Here is a 26157-nt window from a genome sequence, read left to right as displayed (position 1 = left end):
AAATATATGTATAAGACTTGGCCAATATTTAATTTAGAATTTGTCAGTCATGGACGTCCAGTAGACATCCAACCTAGATTTTCAAATCAATACCCTGACATCTTATACCGACTGAGATATTAAAAGACTAGCATTATTTAAAATGAAACTACTGAATATTCAACAAACTATAATTGATACCTATCTAATATATTTCAAAGTAATTGCACTCAAATGGATCGTCTATAATGTACAATTATCACGAAGCACAGTATTGTAATTACGATCTGTAAAAGGATTATAATAAAAAACGGACGTCATCCAAAAATGTAATATAATGCAATTAATAAAACGTTTTATCGACATCACACAATTATTCACAATATCGTAAGTATCTATAAGTTTACAATTAATAAATTCGAAATTAATTACCTAAATAATTGATATTTGTACACTATCTTACTTTTAATGGACTGATTACTAATTGTGGCGAAATAAGGTTGAAATAATGCTAAGTTGAAAAAATGGTAAGTAATAATAACTAAGTACAGACTTTTTAGTCTGTTTCACTCGTGGAATAGATAATAAATAAAGGTAACGTAGACAAGCGTAACAAAGCCATAGACGGTGAAATAATTAAGTCTATATTGATTAATACCGTGGAATGAAGACATAATAATATGCAAACACAAATGATAATATGTATAATAAGGTTGCACTGGTCTATTTTGTGGCCTTCAAAGCCATACAAATTTTTATATATATATATATATATATATTAAAACTCGGACCTACGGGATATACAAAATGCCTACTTTGTACCATGGGGGTTTATTCTACTACTGTCAAATCTAGGCTATCTTCGAATACAGCTACGTTGTGTAAGTATATTTTGATACTAAAATATTATACATTATCTACACCTAATTGCATGTTGGTTATACATATTGATTCGCAACATTCGAAGATAGACGTCTCTGGCGGAGTAGATATAAAGCCAATTAGCTCAGAAACAGGAAAAGCATTGAAATTTAACACCGGTGTTTTAATTATATACATTGACGATTTATTTTAAAAAGCCGACCAAGTAAGGTATGCTAAGATGCTAATGAATTACAGACAGAGATGGAATACAGGTACAGAATATCGATGTAAAATAAGTGACAAAATGACAAATTTGGAGAATACATAATATATATGTAGGTTATAAGAATTAGCTAATACATAAAACTTAAACTCAAGATGATGAGTGAGGTTCGGAAACTTAGCGCATGACTCCCGTTTATCAAAATTGAAAACATTTTTGTCGTATGGGAGTCGGACTTTGTGTTAAGTCTCGATTCTCGATCTTACCCGTCTCCCTTGTTTGATGTGGTCTCAAGATAAAATATATAGCTTGGACCTATCTCTGAATCTAAGAGCCAAATAAAATCGCCTACACGGTTAATAGGCGTAATCTACACTTGCGTTTCCCTTAAAATAAATCACAAAGTATTGTTCACCTTACAGGCTTTGAGGTCCAAAATAAATTATTTAAACATTACCTACTGACACCTATTATAACGTTAATTAGAATAATTTACATAAATACAATTTGAGCCTTTATTTGTGCTCATTGTTATTTCGTGCTACTGGATATGTAAATTCTTTATTCTATGGAATACAGGGGCGTATTCAGTGTAGAGCCACCGAGGCCCCAACTATGTAAAATAAAATGTGTGCGCTTATTATCGATTTGTGACAGATATTTGGTATATAGATTAATTACACCTTGATGCAAATCTGGAGTTTGATCTGAAATAACAATTTTACTTAAACTAAATTGAAACCGACAAACTACAGTTTTTATCCAAATATAGAATTTAGTTTATACAGATCTTATTCTATATTTATAAAATTACATGCCATGAACATACACAACGTATTAAGCCATATTTTTACAAGCGCTGTTGGTGAAAATAGTAACAAGGGTTTCGAATTTTTTATTCATGTTTGAAAACTCGAGGTATTATACGTAAGATAACATCAATCATACTGTTTATTTCTGTTCTATATTAATTAATAAATAGCGTTGTTCAGATTAATAAATATTAGTGGTAGTTGAAATGGTAGAAATGGCTTCAAATATCTTGCTTCAGTCAGGCACAAAAACAGGAGCCGGAATCGTCTCCATTTGAGTATCAGGAAACAACACCATAAAGTTTTTATGACATCCTTGAAGCAGCAATTGATTTATTACTTCATAATTTGTCATAATATTAATCCTATAAAGGATGAGGGTAATTCCCTGAATAAGTGCCTGAATGTTTTATTTGTTGGATGTATGTCTAGTTCCACCAGGGTCACTGCAGACGCGACCAGTACTGTTGGGAGTCTTGACCTGGAACCGCCAACGGAACTGAAACTCCTGCACCTAAAAGACCGCCCAATTCTATAAAATAACAAAAACCCGTTAATTCAACTTTTATAAGTAGTGTAAATACTTATATAGTACATGGATGCATCAGAATATTATGTGTCTTCTCCCCTAAATGCGCAGTTCGTCTGGTGCTATAAATAGTACCATTTACCCCTGTCCGTCACTAGTCCGCAATATACCTACATATTTAAAACCAAGGTAAAATGGCTGACATGGATAAATATTAAAGAAGTTTTATAAGCTATCAAATTACCTGGTGGGGGAGACGCTGGTTCATGCTGGTAACCATGGTTCATATACGGATGCGGCTGTCGGTAGCCTAGCTCATAACGGGGATAACCTAGAAATCCGCTTTTGCACAGATCTGCCTCACTTCCCTCACAGACGGATGCGTCTGACACCATGCCACTACTTGCGCCGTATCCCATTGGAGTCAGTGGGCTGTAAATCGTCATAAAACATGTTAAGTAGTAGTAGTAATTGAAGATTTAGGTACACTTTAGATAACATGTAACAAAAACATTAAACACATTTTATATATAGATATCTTTAGCTTACGTACTAAGTAAGCATAATATTTATTATTTGATATAGTAACTATTCGGCTAAAGTAGTAAGGTAAGCAAAAATGTACCTGTAAGTGTCAACGTTGACCTGTGGTTGATAAGGTGTGTGATGCGTGTGACTGTGATGGTGTGGCGCGGGAGCTGGCAGTGGTGGGGCGGCAGGAGCGGGGACCTGCGGGGCCCCGTAGCACTCCGGGCTCCGACGTTGGCTGCGGATCTTCTCCTCGCGACGCCACTTCGCGCGACGATTCGAGAACCACACCTTAATATCGGATTAGGTTAACAAAACGCGGGACGCGGACTTGATTTTGACTTTGTTGGTTGCAAAAGTAAGTTACAAAAGCAACTTTGTCTGAATGTTTCAATAAATACAAAATTCTGTGTTGTTTCACATTTCAAAAACGTAAATCGGTAGAAATACAGGTAGGTACACAGACAGTGTTATATTAGATCCGGCTGCCTATTGTTATGGGTGTTAGTGAAATTATAAAGAAATAAGTCACAATGGATAATCAAACCGCTTAAAATAAGTAAACATAGTAGATACTAGGTCATGTTTAAAAACCTAAGTCAGCCAACGTCCCTCACATCCGTCTGCATTAAACTCTTTCTTTCTTCCTTGCGTAAAGAAACTCCGATGTTTTTTATATCTATTAAAAAATTACTTAGTTTATTGCAGACGGCAATCAAATATTATACAGAATATAAAATATAAATCGTCATTATTAGCATCTTACCTGTATTCTAGCTTCAGGAAGACCAATTTTAGCCGCAAGTCTCTCTCGGGCGAAAACATCAGGGTAGTGTGTTCTTTCAAATTCTTAAAAGAAAATTAAAGGATTTAGATCAGTTTTGTCATATTTATTTAATTCATTAACGCCGGAGTGTTTGAACAACCAAGTTGATTCAATTGGTGATGAGAGATAGCCTAAAGACTGACCACATCAGTCCAATACCACAATCGTAGCAAACAAGCACACTTGATAATTAACGTCTCATGATATAGTAAAATTGTACGAAAATAGACAATCTACTTTAGTTTAAGGGGCACCATTAGCTATATATAGATAGAACAAGGGCGTTATTGTAAGACAGAAAACCACGTGATCATTAATATGCTTGTGGGCATATTCCTTCGGACGGGAAAGTGAAGTTAAATAAACATTTTACAATACCTCTCTCCAAGCTATCAATTTGTTCGTTTGTGAAGCTTGTGCGGTTCCGCTGCAACTTGCGCTTGAGACGAAGCCTGGCTGCATCATCGTCTGCTCCGCTGGAGCCGGCGTTCGAATTATCCCCAGACCCGGTCTCATCGGAGTTGAGGCCTTCAATGCCCTCCAGTGCTTCTTCACCTAAATTACAAGTGATATGTAGTTGCTTTTCTTGTGAAATATTACAAAGATTATTTACGTTTTACACTGAATTTCAGAATGTTTCCCTTGCAAAATTATTAATTTAGTATTGTTGTCCAAAATTATATAAATAATTCAGAACCTACTAGGAACTCGTTTAAAATGTTATATAAGTTTTATTTACTGCCGTAATGTATGAATGAAGAAGACATATTGTTTATGCCAACAAACACGATTTAGCAAAATAATTGGAATATATGACAAAGTAAAGCTATAAATTGAATTCATAGGGTTTGATAAGAGTTCGTTATCACATGTTTCAACAACCTGGAACACTCGTAAATCAAAACTTGCTCTCAAAACTTTGTTACTCTTGATTTATTCATATTATCTATGGTTCATAATATCTATGGCTCAGTGGTTAATACATACGGTGTCATCCGTAGACGTATTCCGTACGTATCGTATCCGTACGTCATCCGAACGTAACCATTTTGGTGCTACCGTATTGTTTCGTGTTACAGAAGATTAATATTATTTTCAAATGCACTATCTAAAAAATATACCACATCATCTACATTTACTTAATTGTATTAAAGATTATGTAATTAATGATTTGTTATTAATATTTTGAGGTGCACTTATTATCTGTGGCTAGTAGTAGTAGGTCGTGAAATAAGACTTATAATTATTAAACTTTTTCAGTTTAGTTGAATATCTTGACTCACAAAAGTACTAAATAATAAAATAATGACATTTAATAAAACATCAAAGAGTTACTAAAACCTAGTTTTTGTAGGTTAGTTGTAGTTGTAGGTTTTCTTTTTCTTCATACAATTTCAGATGAATCCTTTGAATATTATTTAGTATTCACTCAGAAAATTATTAGATATATAGATAAATAGACTGGGGCTTGTTTAAATAGATTTAACGGTGATTTGCGTGTGTATTGCGGTATACTAATCCGAAATCGGGCCCGCGCCGCTTTGTAAACCGGCGAGTATATTTCAGAGCTTTGATACTTTAATTTAGTCGATTTAAATAGATTATAAGAAAGTGATGACGAATTTAAATAGAATACATTAATTGGTATTCCTTATAATTGATTTTGCCTACCAACTTCAAGAATTTTTCCGTATGTAAAGGTTTATATCGGCAAATAAACCAATTTGAAATACTGATGTTATTTCAATTCTAATATTTTTAGCTATGCTAACAATAAATAGATTTAAACGAATATACTCGTACTTGGGATGCGTTGCCAAAATAATAAACTTTAAAATAAATAGCTACACAGATCATTTTGAAACTAATCCATATTGTTTTTTACTAATGTAACAGACATTAAAACACGTTAAATCCGTCACCATAAAAATAATTTGTATTAAGTATATTATCTCTTTAAAACCTTACTAATATAAAAGCCACATTTCAAAATAAAACCCATGTCTGCGAGTTATTATCGCGTTATCTCCAGTTAAAATAGTAAATTACATTCAAGTGTCAAGATTCTTCGGTATCTGGTACTGCGGGGACCGAGACACCCGTGGGGTGTTCGGGGGTTCCAGGGAGATCCAGGGGGGTAGGGGAGTGGTTGTAACTCGCGCGTTCATGCGGAAAGACACGATAACAGCCCAGCCTACCACGTAACCCTGCCTGCGATAGCGTTATCAACTTAAAAATGTATGGCCAATAATGGAGTGGCATTTTGAAGGTGATTTTGGTTTTAAGACTTTAAATATTGGTAGGAATACACAAATATGTGTATTGTACCTTAGTATGTTATTAGGATTCTGAATTCCTTCACTTCTACGAAGGGCTATTATTTGTATGCCAACGATTAAAGGGTTTTATTTTATCGATATAATTATCGGTAATTTATATAAACACTGACAGTAAATTTTGAGTTTAAGGAAATATTATTTAATGCTAATACATATACTTTATTTATATATGGATACCTCTTTTATTCTAATAATAAATCGGCTGTTTTAATTGAATTATTACGATTTTTTACAACACTAATGCTTCTCCTATTCAAGGTAGAATTTCTTATCTATATCATATAGGTTAAGTAAAATTGCATCATCTTGTAAGTAGTCATAGTTTTTATGATACAGAATTGTACAAACACAAGCTGACACATTTTCGTAATTATAAGCCCACCCACTTCACTTCGCAAACGAATATGACACCTCGAAACATGATCTCATATCTTCGAAACACGCCGTGACTTCTGCACCGTCGGTCCATCGTCATACGGGTGACTTTACCCTGGCGTGTTAGCGGACAGAAAATGACATTCGGTGTATCGGGAGCCCATCTGTCACGCGGGAAAACATTAATGTTTCATGAAGGCACACTGTACGAAGATCGCTATCAGATAATAGATGTGTCTCTATTTAACGTCACTTTGATTTAGACAGGGAATATACCACGGATAGAGTCGTCATCACTGTACTATAGAGTACTAAGTAGGTACATAAAAAAATTAAAATCTCTAAAGAAAGTTTAACACTTAACTCACCGTTATTAGCGACAAACTGGTGAAGATCAGTGAGATCTATGTCATAGACAAGAAAGTGACTAATCCGGTATATTTGATAATATAATCAATAGGTAAGAACTTAAGTTCAAACCGCATAATTACACTGTTTTTTATGAATTGAAGTTGGAACTATATCTAAATTGTTGTCCGTGAAACTATGACTTTGATTATACATTTTAATGTTATTTCTTATTCAAAAGTAACAAAGAACGATAAAGTCACAAATGACTCACGTTTAAGTGATATTTCAGCGTTATCAAAAAGGGAATATGAATTTTTCTAGTTAGCACTCGAGTCACGCGTCGGCCATTTTGCAGGAAAACGGCGGAAAGGCCCGCAGGTGGTAACCGATACGACTGTGAGGGGAAAATATCATTTACATTTAATAGTTATACATAAGTATTCCCCTGGCTTTATTAAGTTTTGTTATCTAATATTTTTTGTGTTCTCGTTCATCTACAATCGGCTATCAGCCATAATCACATTTTCTGAGGTTAATTTGGGTTGGGTTATTTCCATTGTGAGGCACCGTGTTGGTGGAATCAGGGTTTTTATTTTTTTCTCTGGTCTAGTATTTTCTTCTTATCTATTTAGGTATCTAACTTAATAACAAAATATTTGCATATGTCGCATCCTATGACGTAAAAGTAGATAAAACCTTGGCAATGTTGTGGTACTTTTTACGCTTAATCGTAAAAAATCGAGATGAGCATTAGACGTACACGGGTTATTAGAAACTCAATGGATTTAACCGGAAACTATTTATTGCCAGTTCTTCTCTTCCGTTCTACGCCCTTGATGTGAGACCTGGCATTAAATGTAAAAATAGAAACATTTAATATATATTTCTTTTTTGACGTTCTTAAGTGTACATTACGTTACCTAAATGAATAAATGATTTTAAAAACAAGAACGATTTGCTGAAAATTTGAGCATTATTTTTTAGCCCTTGCTTAGAGTGAGTTGCAGTCTTAAACCTTCAATATTTCTAAACCCAAACCTGAGGTTAATCAAAACACAGTAACTATAGAATAGTTAGACCAACATTTACTGTAGAATTTGACTCTGGATCGCGTCTGCTTTTTGATTCTAGAACCCAACGAAATTTAGCAACACGATAGGTACTTCATTGAAATAGTTCACATACAAAAGTTAGATGCAATAAAATGAGTTTGTGCTGCTGCATTATTCAATGTAAAAGTTATCGTAGGCTGTTATGTAGTATGCACTTATTTTCCATATCTAGTAGTTTTTATATTTTAAAAAGATCAGTCCATAAGACTTTCAGGGACGTAATTAAAAAGTTAATTTAATTATTAATTTTCTATTTGTAAGGAGGTTAAGAAATTCAGATTGATGTTTATCACAAATAAAACATGATACAAGAGTTAAGCCTAACATGTACTAAGGCCCTTTACGGGATAAAGCCAAATCATCAAAGCAAAATGGTGGAACACAGAAGACAAGAATTCTATTACGTTGATATCCAATTGATAACCAAATTTTCATAGAATTTCTATAAAATGAAAAATATACCTAGCACATCTTGAAAGTTTTTTAAAGAGACACTCTGTTTTACATAATTCAAATCGCGTTCTAAATACGTTCCATTTTTAAAACATCGTATACTCCAAACATTTCTATTCCTTTTTTAAATATCCATGCATGTAAGTCTAGGCACATAGTACATAAGCGTCGCATATGTCATAGGATATAATTATATGTTGTTTATGCGCGCTGCGCAGTGGGGCGGCACTAACGCGGCGCCGCCCACCACCCCTGCCTTTTTTACCTTATTATTTCATACAACGCTATTTCGATACCGAATTAATGGATTTTTAAATTAATATCCATTGTGGTTGATAGACGCGGTTTTAATATTGTCGTTTTAATTAAAATATATTGAATTGTGGTGTTCCTTCTAATTTGCGAAAATTAATATTGTTTTTGCATTGATGTATTTTCCGCTACCAACACATGAAAAACATACAACTCTAATATTTAATTAAATTAATATTGATTTACACGAATTTTGTTAAACATTTTTTCAAAACTAAAATCTAATGAAAGACTTGACTTGCAGATTGTTTAATTCTAGATTTTAAACTAACATTGTTTTGAACTACTCATACGTCCTTTCAAAAGCATATAATTTTAACGTTATAGTTTTAACAGACAGATGTCTAATTAGAAATACTTAATGTACTATTAGACACAAGTTAACAACTCTGAGTACGATTATTAGACTGTGTTTAAATAAGGTATCCTAAATACAAACTCGTAAATTAACAGCTATAATTACATGTAAGCGGAGGGTTGTTCAAAACGCCCTTTAGCGACCGTTTTCATGTTTTATAATCCTGTTTCATGCGTTATTGGCCCTGCTAAACCCTTTGTACAACCCGTTCGCACGATTAACGTGCTACGTTTTGGTTTATTACAAGTGTGCACGGTATAATCACTTTTAATTATTACTTTTAGTTTTAAATATTATAAGCAGGTTTAATGAACTGTATCTTTGGGACTTTTTTTAGGTGATAGTCTTTGGTTATCAATCAGAAATTATGTTTATGTTGTTTAAATGAAACGTTTTATATACATATTAACTTAAAAGAACATGTATGCTTTTATTATTTAAAGGTCTTAAATTTATGTGACACTATCTACGCAATTACACTTAAATATTCATAATATAAGTAATATATACTTTGAAGAATATTTAAGTGTTATTGAGAATGTTATACTACAATTTATGAGGCGGGTGAAAATTAAAGGGCTCATTTTGGCTTTAAGTGTGCGATTATCACAAATATTTGGGATTTGCTGCTAATTATTAAGTAAAATATAAATACTTATAGAAAATAATTTGCGAACGTCAAAAAAAAAGAAATAAAACTTAAACCTTATTAAGAGTATTTTGATATACAAAATTACGATAACTAGGTAGATCGATGTAAAATACTTCGGTAGTATTATGAATATTAGTAATAATGTTTTAAGATCGAGATAGTCACTGGACCATTAAACTTATGCTTTACATCTTCATAAACTATTAAGCAATTTACCAAGTTTTATACCTAATATTAAATTTATTGAAGGTATAGAAAAGTTTGATAAATTCGCTAAATGGCGGAGTTATAGTTACATCTTACATACATAGTATGATTCATGAAATTCACACATCAATATTAAAAGAGATATATACCGCTTCATTGAACTATTCTAACTATTGATCACTTGTATACAGTAAAATCTCATACAGAGACTGGACTTCTCCACACATAACTAACCTCTATTAGAGACAAATCTCTTTGAACTCAGATTAACAAAACGCAAATGAACATACGTAGGGTATACATTAGTATTTACGTACGACGATCATTTAACTACAGTGTTCTTCACACATCTACTGTCAAAGCGTTAATCGCATTTTACGGTGGGTGCACCCTCATTGGTGGTATGGACAATAGCGTATTTTGTGTTGGGTCGTTTTAATTGCTATTTTGCGGTAAATATATGTCTATTAGGATTTTACATTTACTTTTAATTACAATAGACAGTGACGCATACAGAAAAATCCAGAGATATTCTCTTTAAATTCTCGAAAGTAACAATGCTCCATCATTTTTTTTTTACATCTTACAATCTTTAGTTTAGTGTTATAAAAACAAAATTTTGTTATAATCACCTCATTATTTAGAAATAAAAGCAAAATTTATACGCATCAAACCACTACTCATATTTTGAAACCTTTTAAAAATATAAGACCATTTCTCTCCAAACTCTAAGTTAGTAAAGTAATTGAAAAAGAGAAAGACTGATTGCTAATACAGAGTAGGTATTTACATAAGTGAGTGAATCAAAACAGAAGACATACGAAAAGCAAGGGTTATATACAGTACATAAGCGCAGATCAAAGGGCTGCGGCGTACTTTGTATCTGCCGACACGTACATAGCGTTTGTACTACGCGTTAGGTATGAATAGAATATCAGTAATGTACTTGTATTAATACTAAACATAGCCTTTTAGTCGGATGATCAAAGGCTTTTGACATTTTTAAGTTGAATAAATACTTTTTACTAATATTCAATATGCAGTCTAATTTGAATCTATAGAATTTTTGTGTATGGATATTTTTACCTATGATTCAAAATAGGTTTATGTATTATGTATTGTAATGTAACTTAATTAACAAATTCTTCTGTTAAATATTGTTTAAGATTCTGCTACTGTTTCAGACGATATTCTCAATACAAACGTCGTTTAATCCCTGCATCTCTATTTCGTCTTAAAAAGTAATGTAAGTATTTATAAAGAAGCGTCTGTATTTTTGAAATAGTTATACTTTACATAGTCATTTTTAGAAATTTACCAATATTGTATAATTACAAAAGTAAACATTAAAGTAAGTACATTATACCATACACTATATTATTACTGGATTCAAAAGAATTTTAATTATTAAATAAAAACCAGTGGCGCTATTTAAGTGTGGGCCTCAGATTTCTGTATCTGTTTAGGTGATCAGCCTTCTGTGCAAGCCGGTTTCCTCGCGATGTTTTCCTTCACCGTTCGAGCGAATGATTAATGCGTACATAGACAGAAAGTCCAATGGTGCACAGCCGGGCATCGAACCTACGACCTCAAGGATGAAAAGCCACTACCTTAACACTGCTTAAAATATACATAAATGAGTGTTATTGTTAAGTAATAAGGGTTAATCAGTCAAAGTAATTTTGTACCACAGTTTACATTTTCAAAGTTAATATTTACGTAGATTACTATTACCTCATTATATATGTATAGTAAACCATACATTTATATCAATTCGAAAGGAAAAAATACAATTCATTCCCGGTGCCAGTAAGTCTGAGAGTATATTCATATATTTTGCTTCAGTTCTCCGGCTGACGTAAACTTCTCAATATGGAAATGTCTACGATCATATTTATTCACGCCATCATATTATATTTCCTTTGATATAAGATGATGATGGGTTTCTCGACTCTTCACCGGAGAGCGACCTATTTGGTGAGCGTATGGCGGCAGTGTACTCTGATTTGAGGGTATACTTGGAGAGTATTAGGGGTTAGAATAAACTGTGTTTTATGTTATTTTAATTAATTTTGTATTGTATATATTATAGTCTATTTTATTGTGAGTTTAGCCATGTCTGTAATAAATAAATAAATAAATAAATAAATGATTTAGTGTATTGCAAAATAAGTTTAAATTCAAAAGATTTATTTACTACAAGAGTAATTTTTTAAGTAATGAATTTTCCCTATGATTAGATAATAATAGTTTACACAAGGAGAATCTGTTCTTTTTAATTCGAGTTTTCAAGCATACGATCAGTGACAGCATTCAGCATTCCACTTTAATTCCGGAGGTCGTAGGTTCTAATGGACTATCTGTTTATGAGCGCATTTAACATTAGCTTGAACGGTGAACGAAAACATGAGCAACGGTTTCCTTGCAAACCGGTGTTTGCTAAATACAAAAAGTCGATAGAGTTTGCTAGGCATAGGACATCCTATTTGCCTGATAGATTGATGAATTATAATGAAACAGATATCGAGACTTGAGGCCAAGACCTAAAAATGTTAGCGCCACCGGTTTTTTAAAAGTAAACGGTCTGATTTAAAGTGGTAGGATGGGCTCACACAAATAATGAATGACAGATGTTACTCAATTCTAGTGTCATCTGTCAAAGCATTTTGGCAGAAATTTTACATTTTTGACAACTGATGATCTTTCAAGACAACTAGCTATAGGTTGGAAAAATGAACGAGTTGAGTTTTGTTCATTGAACTTGTTTAATATTTTTGTCACACACTCTGGAATTTTCTATAGAAAACACGTACGAACACGTGGTATTGTTAAAGACTCAGAAATAAATGCGTTTACTATACTTAGAAGTTTTTTTAGTCATTATTGGCTAAGGAAAGCTTAACAGTGGTTTATCATAATCAATATCCCGAATCTCAATAAAGCGGCCATAAACCGTACCATTTCACCGCGGTCAGCCTTAACGATACCATAACTTACTCAACGCATAAATAAATATTCAACCGACACCATATATCCCACTAATTTACTACTACGGAACCCCATAATAACCATTTATCAGGGACCCGAATAAATATTCTGCGACATTTTTCTTCGCCTTATCTTAAGAGGCCAGACGAGGTTTTGTCCCGCTTGCACTTGACGTGTTTTGTATACCGGTCTCGCTTCGCATTCACCTCCCTTCAGTACATTTTATTTAGTTTTGGTCCTTAATGGATTTATTCTTTGGATCCTTTGACCTTGTCTCGGAGCTTTAAGGTGCTATTTTAAGAACGAACAATTTCTTACCCAAATAGGATGTAACTTCGTTCTTTTTTATTACCCACCAGCATTTAATTACAGATAAAAAATAATACTCTATAGTCTATAGACGTGCATCGTACTTTCTGGTATTTCGCCGATGACGCTTTAAAGCATTCGAAATTTGAATCAATATTTTTTTTACCCGCGGTAAAACCCATAATCTCTAATCTATTGAAATTAAAAATTCCATAACTGTATCCTACAGTTGCGGAGTTTGAGAAAAATGTTCAAAGCCAACCTAATTGGATACAGACTACAAACCACTACAAAGGGGGATGGTTTGAGATAAAAATGAAAATTAAATCTTCCAAGCGGATGGGCAGAGTAATGTTTTTGACGGGGGGTGGGGAGTGGGGAGAGCCGCAAATCGACTATCAAAATGCCGAGGAAAAAAGTTGTAGACTGTGACCGAACGCGGATTGCCATTTTGCTGTTTTTTTTTAATTATTCCCGTCTGTCCAAAGCTGCGGTTTACGGTTCCGCTTTGAAATAACTTTTGGCTATTCGTTATTTTTCATGTTGAGACTATTGAAATAATGTTTTACTACAAAAACAACGGTATTTCTTTAAATTCATTTAGTAGTAAAATGTCTTCATGTATTTCCATGTACTGCACTTATGTATGTACTGTACTTTATTACACCAGAGTACAAATTTATTTAAGATCTAAAAACAACAAAAAAGTTCATAGAAAGGACCATAAAAAGACACGTGATATTAACAATTTTAGAAATACATACTATCCAAGTTTTTTTTTAAATATTAAATTGCATCGTTCAGAAGTTGACTAACCAAAAAATATGATATTAACACATTAAACACGCACCTTTCTTAATCCCCGTTAAATCTCCATTGCAGCCTATAGTCTGAGGTCCAGGGCTCAGACTGTGAAGCTGATAGGGGGAGCGAGTATCGATCTGAGCTGGCCAAGGGGCTCTAGGCCAACTTGGCGTGGACCCCGGAGTCCCCAAAAGCCGTAATCTCTCATACACAGGGGTGGAACAATCAGACGACGGTTGCTGGTTTGTCGACTTCTCTTTCTGAGCTGCCAGGTTTCGTAGAACTCTGTTGATGGATGATACCTGTATACAAAATAATGCGCTTTTAAATTTAATATAAATAAATTACTTTTGATATATCTAAATCGTTTAACAAGTAAAAGTAGTAATGATTTTAAAATAGATTCCAGTCCTCTGTTGCGAACGATGTATACAAGACTTAAGTAAAACAGTTTGATGTATGATAATTAATCGAGTGTTATCATAAACAACCGTATCGAGAATCTTCTTCTTCTTCGTAGACTTCACTACTGAAGGTGCCTGTTTTGAAAAGCCCTAACCGATTGTGGACTTGCTGCCTCCACACTACTTTATTCAGCATGTCTCAAGGCAGTAGTTGATCAAGGATACTGATACCCACTATTATCTTAACATATAGGTTTAAATAAATAAATTGGTATAAAGTAAACAAGACACAAATACAATAACACTGATTAATAGGGGGAAAAATATTAGTCTTATTGTACCATTATAACTAAAATACTAATGTCGAAAGATGACTATAACTAAAAGACGCATTAGACTGATATAGGTTTTATGAAAAGGGGCTTAGAGAACATTTTAAATATCTGTTTCTTAATTACCGAAGACTATTAAAAGATAAAATTGTCGCATGTGTGGCCTAATAATGAGATATTAAGATTATAAACCGATGTCAATGATAAAGTCGTCCCATTGACATGAAGTCAGAATAGCGTATAATGTACAATTGATAACGTGTAATTTAATCCTGTTTTATTTATGTACGATTCAAGTATGTTTCAAGTTTATTAGTATGTTAAAATGAGTAACTTTCACTCAAAGTTTGAAGGTATTTAATGTTACATCACATTTTAATACTTATGATATAATTTGGACTACTTTTTGTATTGTTATATACAATATTATAGGTTATGTTTTTTTATATCATTCACCTTGACTATTTATACGACTATTTCTTTTAATTTAATTTTTTTCATTAATGACTTGACATGCGCTGGGCAGAAACCGGTGGAACAGATAGTCCGCTCCAGATGCTTCCTTGCTGACCACAACGCTAATACATGCTGCCTTTAAATCGACTTCATTGATGAAAAAGATTCGTTAGTTATTTTCCTTTTATCACCTATATTCCCTGATTACTTGAAGACGCCTGGACATTCTTTCATAAAACTAAAGGCCTTAGGCCACCCAGTAAACCAAAATTGTCCACAGAGTACCAACTGTCACACTGACATCTGACAGCGCGGCAAACGGACGTAACTTAGACGTAGGGCAGGAAGGCAACACGGTAACTCGATATGTAGACGCGCGGTGGTCCGCTCGGCGCGCTGAATGGCAGCTGACGCGATGCCCGATGGACCGAGAAAGCGCGGCACGTTCGAAACGGTCCTTCTTTTTTTGTCTATGATAAGAACTGTTTATGTCACGACCCTATTTTTTTACACAGATTAGGTATTAAAACGATGTGAATCTTTCAGTTTTGCTTATTTTGTTTTTATGTAGTTTATATATACAGAACCAAAACTTGAGTTATAAGTTAATTTATTTTAATAATATTATTGAGTTCTGTTTACATTTAAAATTATTAACTTGTTTTCAATATTCTTGATTCAGGTGATAGAAATTGTTCGGATAGAAAATTATAACAAGCCATTTAATTAAAAGTCGACAATCTTGACTGTCCGAGTAGAAAAATGGCTCTCAAGGGGTTGCAACTTAGAAATTTTCTAACAAAATGAAATGGAAATTTTTAACAAGGACCAAGTGACAAAGTCAATGATTCGTATCAATTATTTGTTTGATACAAATTAATTGAAATCAAATTTAATAAGATTTTTCGTCGCAAGAATTAACAGTGGATTGATAATGATTTAAAATCTTGAAAAGCTTTGCTGTTTAAAAAAAATATTGTAGAAAAGCAACTGATTTGGCCCTTATCTTTAAATACATACGCAACCAATAAAAATTAATCAATTATTATTACATTTTATAAATAAACAATTGAAAATATTTTGCAATATCTCTATTCACTGTTATCAAAGGACCACAGAATGTAAAAAACAATTATGCATAACCATAAACAAGCGAGTCGTATAAGTGTGGCCATGTGTGAAAAACGTCTGTGCAGTGGCCGTTTGTAAAAAATAAACTCCGCAAAGGACCTGTAAGCGCTCACATAATTCGTATTACACGCTCATTGACTTGTTTTCACGATTGTAGTCGACTAATTCACCAATTAGTAAATAACCCTTTCTGTAAATTTGTTTATATATGTTTACACATATTAATTTTCTTTATAAGAGTGCACTTAGACAATGTCCGGTTAACAATCGTTTCGCATTCGGTTGGACTTAAATAGATTTTGTGGTATACACGGGGAATTAGTTTTTAATATGGTTCTGTATTTTTTGCTCAAAATATGTCAAGATAAGCCTACATTCGTTTTTTGCTAGGATCATTTGACTTGGGATTAAACTGGGAAAAAGATTATGTACCCTTACTTAAAGCAGGCCTAATTATTATTTTTTAAGTTACCTATTTACAAATGTATAACTGATTGTAACTCTATTGCGCAATCCTGTATGTCAAATATACATTTTTTATACGTATCTTCTGATAAAAAATAAATAATAAGCTTTGGATTTGTTTCTTTTAGAATCTTTTGGCTTTGGCTTAAATTGGGAAAAATATGTATCCTTACGATAAGATAAGGCTTAATTTATAAATGCAACAGGCTCAAGTGCGAATGGCGGACTGAACTCACAACCTGGTGGTCCTTCAAGGAAAGAGCGTACCAATTCTTAAAAGGCCGGCAACGCACTCGCGAGCCCTCTGTCTCTGTCTTATAAAAAAAAGGACGTAAGAAGCACTAAGCGATTGTGAAAGTTACACTAACACATGTTCTAAGTACGGGAGTTTTATCCTCCTTGTAAATATATAATTGTTTACAACATAGATGCAACTCAATTAAAGAATGAAAAAAAAATGTGTTCTGTTTTATAACTGACATATAAATAAATTTGTTAAGTGTGCAAATATAATACAAAACAGAACGCAACATTGATTCGTAATATTGATTTTCATTGATTCAGCGATCTTAAACGAAGAACAAAAATTAATATACGCAAATGTAGCAAAATTAAATTCGAAACATCATACCGACAATCGTGTCCTCGATATTGAAGTCGAGTTTTGAATACAAAATAAATTACATTATACCGGGCACCTTCCGAACGTAAAAATGAAAGGTACCCCCTAAATACCGGGTGAGGTGAAGCGAAAAAATTATCTTATATTTGCTCAGAAGCCGTGAACGTAGGGCGAAAATACTTTTCAATAAGCTTAGAGATTTTTTATTTACCGTCTTCTACGATCTATGGGACGTGTATAATTGCATTTTAATCGGCTTACGTAGTTTCCAGTTTTACGGAATCATTTTCATTTACATTACAACTATTAGTGTGTTTAAATTTTACTATGAATTTTCCTTTTGGCAACTATGTTGCTTTTAGTACATGTAATATTTGATCAGATAATGTACACCGTAATATTAATACTGAATTTTTTTACGACTCGCCATGTAGTATTGTTTCTGTAAATATTTATATTTACATATACAGTTACATCAACGTTTATATTGTTGTCTACAAATTTCTAAAAACTTAAAGATGCATCCAGATGATTCTTTCAATTTAAATCAGTTATATTTCATCAAAATCTTAGATATAGAAACACGCATTAACAATGAAGATAAATGCTTACAGGTATTCGAGGTCGGTAAAATTTTTCTAAATAACTCTAACATATTGTACCGAGTAAAAGTTTTCTAAAAACAATTAATTCGCGAACCTTTTAGTGACCTATAGAATTATCTAGCACCTAGATTCACAATTATATCGCGAAAAAAAGCAGTACATTACTCCCAGTATTGTTGAATTCTGAAGGGTCCTTTACAAAGGACAACCTGCTGGGAGCATTGTGCGCGAACTCGGCACTTTGCAAGTCAATATTTTGGCTTTCACTCTTGTCAGATGTTTTGAATCTTTGCAACGTAAGCGTGCAACTGCGCGCCTACGTTGCATTTCATTATCCTATTGTTTTTTCAAATTCAATGCGGAGATCTGCTTTTGAGTTTCTGATGCTTTTTTGTCAGCTGGCAACGATAAATTCACATTTGAAAATGGAATAAAACAATTCAAAACAATAGGCATGGACAATCAAGTAATCGTCATAATCTATATTCAAAAGGCATTGTAATTGGGTGTCAAACGAATTTAAACAAAAAATTCCCGCGAAATATTGAATTTCGAATAATAAAAATACAAAGCACTCGATGCTTCAAATAATTGAAATAAAGCGACCGCAAGACGCCCCTTGACTTAAGAACCAACGCCTTCCGAATAAAAAAAATCCCGCCCATAGTCGATGACAGCGCAGGTCACTTAATTCGTACCTTTCCCACGAATACGATTTCTATAAAATCGTTAACTATTGTTTGCAATCAAAGAAATGGGTCAATACTTTAAGAGCTCATAAATCTATTGTTTGATTGGGAATTATAGGCAGTTTGTCAATACCGTGTTGTATTGTGACGCGGCGGGGCGCTAAGATGTTTACTTATACGGATGCATTTGAGAGTGAAATGATATGCAATTTATTAGGTGCGTTCTCATGGAGTCCGCTGCGCGTATGAATTTTAAAGGTGTGTTGCTAACATAAAAATATTCAATCAAAATCTAAAATAATTTTTACATAAATATTTAAAATTTAACGAAAATTTCAGACATATAACAGGATAGTAAGTATATCCTTTAACATCGTCTTATTAATTTGAAAAATAAACCTAGTACGTGTACTAGGTTCGGATATTGCGTAATAATAAATGCTATGAAAATTTAGGGAAAATGTGAGAATAACTATCCATTTTCCGGGACACATACATCGCGATTTTCCGCGAAATGGACAAATGTTAACCCAAAAACAGAAAGGGCTGGCGTGAAATTGATTATTGATTTATTTTATTATACTTTTAAAGATGGATGAGGGTGGCTTCCGAGTTCTCGAGGAGTGTGAAATAATCGGAAGTGTGACGAAATGATTATTCCAGTTGTAAAATTGTCATTTTGTTGACGGTTAAATTAAGATAAATGGGCATTCCGCGACGTTGATATTAGAAAAAAGAGTGTGTGTACTTATGTACACGCGTGAGAAGTTATACTTCTTTGGCGTATAACGATAAATATTAAAATTAATTAAAAAGATTTTATTCAAATAAAAAAAATATTAGTAAATACTACCACCGTTGTATATATAAATTGATTTAAAAACACCAAAATAATATTTATTGTGTTCTAAATATAAAAATACTTGAATATTCAACTTGAACATAGTTATCTATTTCCATGCCACCTACACCTAACTTTACGATGTCGATTAGGTGTTGGTGGTGGAAAATTCAATTCATCATTTTTCTCTATCACGCCAAAATACTTCAATATTATTTGAGGTCTACTTTTCATGAAAAATTAAGTCACCTTTTATTTGCAATGGACAACAGCATCAGAAGGGCTGGAAAATTTCTGAGGTCATGAACCTCAACCAGGCACTAATCTTACTATATACACAATGGATATTGAAATATCGTGAGGATACCAGGCTAAAGTCCAAAAATTGACGACGTGTTTCTCGTTCATAAGACTTAACTTACTTTCATGTTAAGAACCTTAGTTAATATATATTAAATAGTGATAGAGCACTATTTTAATATATATCGGTAAAGCAATATGACTGATTACCTTATTAAGTAAAACAGTAGAATTGTTGAGATTCCTATCACTGTTTATTTTATACCAAGAATATGTTCTTTCAGTAGGTATTAAGAATTATTTTTGTATAACATATTACATACAATGAAAATATAAAGACACGCTTCTACCTATATATCATAGGAAATAACTTTTTCATTCTTTAAGGTTTTTCATATTTTTTTTTATTAAAATTATTATTACTATGTTGGTTAAGATATGTACATACTCTATATCTCTTAAAGCTATTAATTGATTAAGTCCCATACCCCGGTAATGTTAACTTCAACGTTATAAACCTAATTATAAGTTGAGAATTGAGAGCATTATTTATTTCATGTATTGTCAAGTAACATAAGATTTACAACTTCTTTAAAGTCAAAATAATGAAGTGAAAACAGCGAGGGTCAACACAATTAAATACTTCATCTTTGAAAGCCAGCCAAATGGCAAAAGTCGATTGTATTTAATTCATGAACCGCTCTCAGCCGTCAATAATAGTGATTTTATTTTAATGACAATAATCATTATTAATAATAACGTATTCGGGGATGAACGCTCGAATGAATCAGAAAGACAAATATAACGGACGTTTTTTTCATTATATTTTATGAAAATAAAACGTTACTTTTGTGTTTTTAAATGTGTTCGGTTTGACGCGTGTGAATAGAATCCTTTAAACAGTTAAATATTACTTTGATTATTAAAAAATAAACCAAAGAATAAATAATTAAAAATAGAACAATCATATATACATTGTGTAGAGAGCAGTGTTGGGCTAGTGGCTTCAGCGTGCGACTCTTAGACCTGAAGTCGTAGGTTCGATCCTGGGCTGTGCATCAATGGACTTTTTTTCTATGTGCGCATTTAACATTTGCTCGAACGGTGAAGGTAAACATCGTGAGGAAACCGACATGTCTTAGACCCCAAAAGTCGACGGCGTATCTCAGGCACTGGAGGCTTGTCACCTACTTGCCTATTATATTTAAAAATGATTATGAAACAGATTTAGAAATCTAAGGCCAGGAACTAAAGAGGTTGTAGCTCCACTGATTTATTTTTTATACATTATTTCATTTTAACCTATATATTTAAAAAGTTTCGTCTCTCTGGCAGTGTACCTTTAACGCTTGCAACATTTCCTTGCTTGATACTTGATACTTATTCGTTGAGCGGGGAAAACACGAGCTCTTGGGTTTTTTTTATATTCTATATAATACACTGTTGAGGGATAGTTTGACGAATAGGTATCAATTGTTTCAAAAATATCCATTTCTACATACATGGCGCATCGTTTTTACATTATATTATTATGTTGGATAAGTCAATGCCCTGTAAACATTTACATTATATAAAAAAATTAATTTTATAAATCAGTCGGTACTCAAGGTTTGTATAAAATGGTTGTTTAATTATATTTCTCCTTCACATATTTGTTACGTGCTACCCCGTTCGATATCCACACAATCTTAAAATTTGCTAAAATATTTATTTGTATAACTTTTCAAATAAATCGAATGTCATTTCTGATTCAGTAATTTAAAGTTCTATAATAGACTATCGTAAACCAGACAATAGCAACACTGCGGCTGCGCCATCGCTATAATTACGGACAACTGACACTCCATAATCACCGAATCAAATGCAAAAAAAAACTCATAAATATTCATTTACGCATATCTCGATACTGTTATTACATTTAATATCCCCCCATCGAACAACGACAACGTTTAGGCGCTGCACGCTGCATAAAATTATAATAAATAAAGAAAGAACTATAAATTATTGCTAGTGCGAAAGAGAGGGAAGTGGTCAGTGTTGCCACATTCGTAAATCGCGAGGTGACAATGACATGTCATTTGGGGGCATCCGTGTTATGGGGTAGTAATAAGTCATAACTCATGTTAACTCGAGGAGGGGTATTGTAATGACTATGAATTCTGATTTAGATCGAAACCTATTATTGTTGGGTGACGACGCTGTCAACGCTTTCTTAGGGGAGATGATGTGATCTGTGAAATTATTGTAAAATGATTGTAAATTTCGCTAAATTATCGGGGAACGTGTGGAGAAAAAAATTCCGCTCTAAACGCTTTTTGTGTCAATGACTTTGACTCCTACTCTGCAATAGACCAGTTAAGCAGTATTCTGGCTTCTATGTAATAAAAAGCAGACATTAAGAAGGCCTGACGTAAAGTGCCTTAATCTCCTAATTGCATTGCATTTCTTTATAGAAGCCTATATTTATATATTCGACTTGACTAAGACCCTGGAAACTAGGTTAAATATTGGTACTGAATAAACTAAGTTCTAACCACGAATAAAACATTGATCTTGAGAATGATTCAGTTATTATGTTATCTAAGATATGTGGGATACTGCCTCAGCGAAACCAACTGTAACAAAAAAATGTCATGTACCAAAACTCATTTTATATTTATCCCAATCCCGCGTCGATGAATTTCCTCATAATGTTGCCATTAAAATACCAAAAAGCTCGCATACCATAAACAAACATTCTCATATGCAAACAATGCTCTGTGGTCAGTGAATGGCGTGCTAGGAATGCTAAACCGATTCGGTAATGAATGGTTGGTTGCGTTTCCCTGCCAGCTTTGTACTGCATATTAGCTTATTGATTTGTATCATCTGCTATCGAATTCCGCTTACAAATGTAAATGTTCGGAGTTATATTTTCAAATGCCCATCCAAAACATCGTTCGTTGTTTTTTTTGATACTGCGACGGCTATAAAAGTGCGTATTTTTAAGCCTTTTTTAATAAATTCATTTCTGTATACCAGCACTCCTTTTTTCCAATTGCGTAGCAAAAGACCACAGATCTCCAGTTGCTACGGTCCTGACGTAAGTCTTGCTTTATCCCCTTTTTTGATATTAACTATGTATGCCCTAGTAGCTACTGGATTTGGCCCTTATGTATACGACCATACGACAATTCCTACCCTATCCTAGTTCGCCATCCACGGTTGAAATGTATATTCTACTTGTTAACCGCTTCTTATTCATCCGTTCTACATAGCCAAACAACCTAAACATTTCCTTTCGTATCCTTGTCATCAAATTAAATCAAATCAAAATCATTTATTCATTTAGGTAACACAATGTACACTTTTGAACGTCAAAAAGAGATACATATTAAATACTTCTAATGTTACATTTATACCTACTGCCAGTCCGCAAATCAAGGGCGTAGAACTCTCCGCCACTGTTTTTAATCGCCAAGTTTGCTTTGTTTTACAAAATGCTTGTAAGGAGCTGCAACCATTACACCATGTTCCACGTGACATCTTTAAGTAATTATATAATAATAATAGAAAAGCAAAGATTTGTCTTCTATCAGCAGGAGGCATATTGAAATAGGAGCACGCTTACATTCTCGTGGGAAAAACACGCAAAGTTTTTGTGGCCAAAGTTACTACCTTTTCCTTCTCTCCTCTTTTAACCCACACTTCTCACTTATCTATTCATGTTATATTACACCACACATACTTCATAACGCTCTCATTTCCACTGCATTTACTCTACTCTCTCACACTCTACTATCTCTGCCATAACATTCACTACCGTATGTTAACTTCGTGATAAGCACTCCCTTATGTACCAGTGCAATGCTTCATTTACTGTAATCCCAGATTTTAATTGTTTTCAACATCATTGTTATAGTTTATATCCGGATTTTAACTGCTGTGTTATTATAATCTACCAATACAATATTGATATGATATGGGACGATTACTATATAAAAACTCTTTATGACCGAGTCCGTGCATCAAAGCTTTGTCGTTTGCAAATTCAATAATATTACCGTAATATCCTTTTGTAATCTGTAAATATAATAACTTAATCTAAATTTTGTATAGGTTGTTAAAAAGGTTCAATTAAATTTAAATTAGGAATACACACTTGTGCTTAAGTCAAACTCGTTATACAGATAATATCTGTGATTTAACATACTTCCAACAGCCATTAACTAATATGAATATAGGAATATTGTAAAGGGGGACTCATCAAGCGAATAGAAGTGGGATTAAAATTAAACCCGCGTAAAACGTACAACATATGCCAATACGAGACTGAGGGCCGCACCCCAGCGCTAAACAAGATTTTATTCTCCTTAAAAAATACAAATAAACCACGCTTTTTGAATCGCTGATTGCGAGCAAATAGTGAAAATTCAATTGGAGATGTCAGATTTCCTGCGTTAACGTCGTAAAGATGTATACTAACTTAATCTAAGCCATTGTTCTTGACTATGAAATACCTATTAAATACATGCATTAAATCTTCGTTATCGAATACATATATATTTATTTATTTATGAATCATGGTTCTGAGATTAAGTATAGGTACATTTATACGGTCTTGGATCAATTAAAGGACTAATATGATTGATAAAACATAACTTCGAAATTACAGAAGGATATTTAGGTAAATATTGTTACATTACTTACATAAGTTCCATATTAGTAAAGTAATAAGTTTATTCGGAGAACCATCTTTCATAAATATTAGAAATCAAAACGTACTTAAAAACAAGAAGCGAAAAATGTCTTATACATAAGATATTCTCAGAATTTCTATTAAATTAAACGAGATAATAGGAAGCAAATTAAATTCCCCAGCATAGGGTAATGTTTATCAAAGAAAGCCTAAGAGGCTGATTATGACTGTTTGGTGGTAGTCCGTTTGATGTGCAGTGAAGCGGTCACACCCGAAGAATGCCTTGAACGGTGCCTACTCGGTATACTTATGTAAATATTGGAGCTTGTGACTTACTAAACTAGCTATAGTCTATGGATTTGCTTTTATGTACTTAGACTTTTAATTTGTAATGCCGATTTCCATGTCTTTCGCTAAAACTAGTTTAATACAATACAATAATAATAATTTAAAAAAATATTTATATGTATACTAGCAGACTCGGCCAAGCGTTCTGTGGCGAATGTTTTTGTTATATTACATAGTAGTAAACTATTCAAGGGAAACGGTAGGAGAACTAATGTGAAACGTTGGTACTTTTAACACAGCGCCATCTGTTAGAAATGTATCAAATATAAACAATTATTTTGCAATGAAATAAAATAGCGACTATTATTAAAGATCTAAGCTATCCTATCTCTTAAGTTGGACCAGACTGCTCACGGTGTGCCAATTTAATTTAAAATCGGTTAAGTAGTTTAGGAGTCCATCGTGGACAAACGTCGTGACAGGAGATTTAAATATATTAAAGAAAGAAAAAAATATAACTATTAATACAAATGTAAATAAAGGGGTCATTGACTGATATCTCTTCCGTTTTAAAAAATATATTGCGATTGCGATATCTAAAAATCCATTGACGTAGTTTCTATTTATAGATGATATGAGCAGTCGATAGTCTAGACTGTATTGTATCTTGTTTGACTTTTATGCAATAAAATTGTACGACAATTGAAGAGTGAAAAAATGCGTAGGTTTTTATTAATGAAACCTTGCTATTCTACACTATACATATGAACACACTTATTAATAAACGTAAATAAAATATTAAATCTGAATTCACATTTACTGTATAGCAGTAGCCTTGATATATCAAGGGTGTACAATAGACATGAGAAACGGGCAATATACTTCAAGTTGATAAAACATAACAATGAACAAAGAATAAAAAAAATCGTGTATATATATATATACACGATTTCAATATTTTGTCCATAGAGTTTAATTGCTACTACTAATTTTTTTATCAATACTGTATACTATATTATGTTTATTGTAAAGATTTGTTTACAGCCCCTAAACTAATAAACATTTCGTTATAATACCCCAATATGTAGCTCAAGTTGATGGTAATCTCCTATTTTATCTTATCAAGTATCTGTTGATCGTACGTGGGGTGTGTGTATGGATAGAAAATTATGTTACTAATACAAATTACAAAATAGGTCTACGTGAATATAGTATGGAAGCTCTACGCTTTTCGTAGCACTAAGCGTAGCAAGCGCTGATGATTTTTGGAAGATCTTAATGTTCGGGTTATATGATTCATATTTTTCAATACAATGTAAATAAAA

The 26157-nt window shown here is 33.0% G+C and overlaps 1 protein-coding gene across 1 annotated transcript in view; it reads right to left on the bottom strand.

Annotated features, from left to right (window-relative positions):
- Positions 1 to 1009: 1009 nt before the first annotated feature.
- Positions 1010 to 26157, bottom strand: part of LOC111002918 (paired box protein Pax-6-like) — a 40275-nt gene continuing 15127 nt past the window's right edge. Inside the window, exons 5-10 of the mRNA XM_045628724.1 lie at positions 14068 to 14323; positions 4140 to 4316; positions 3702 to 3784; positions 3033 to 3226; positions 2652 to 2839; positions 1010 to 2410 (exon numbers count right to left, since the gene is read on the bottom strand). Of these exons, the coding sequence (XP_045484680.1) occupies positions 2322 to 2410; positions 2652 to 2839; positions 3033 to 3226; positions 3702 to 3784; positions 4140 to 4316; positions 14068 to 14323 (987 nt within the window). The 3' untranslated portion in view covers positions 1010 to 2321. The remainder of the gene's footprint in view (positions 2411 to 2651; positions 2840 to 3032; positions 3227 to 3701; positions 3785 to 4139; positions 4317 to 14067; positions 14324 to 26157) is intronic.

Source organism: Pieris rapae, chromosome 6, assembly GCF_905147795.1.
Source record: "Pieris rapae chromosome 6, ilPieRapa1.1, whole genome shotgun sequence".
NCBI classification, from domain to species: Eukaryota; Metazoa; Arthropoda; class Insecta; order Lepidoptera; family Pieridae; genus Pieris; species Pieris rapae.
The sequence above is the reverse complement of the archived record's forward strand: the minus strand, read 5'-3'. Positions and strand labels throughout refer to the sequence as shown.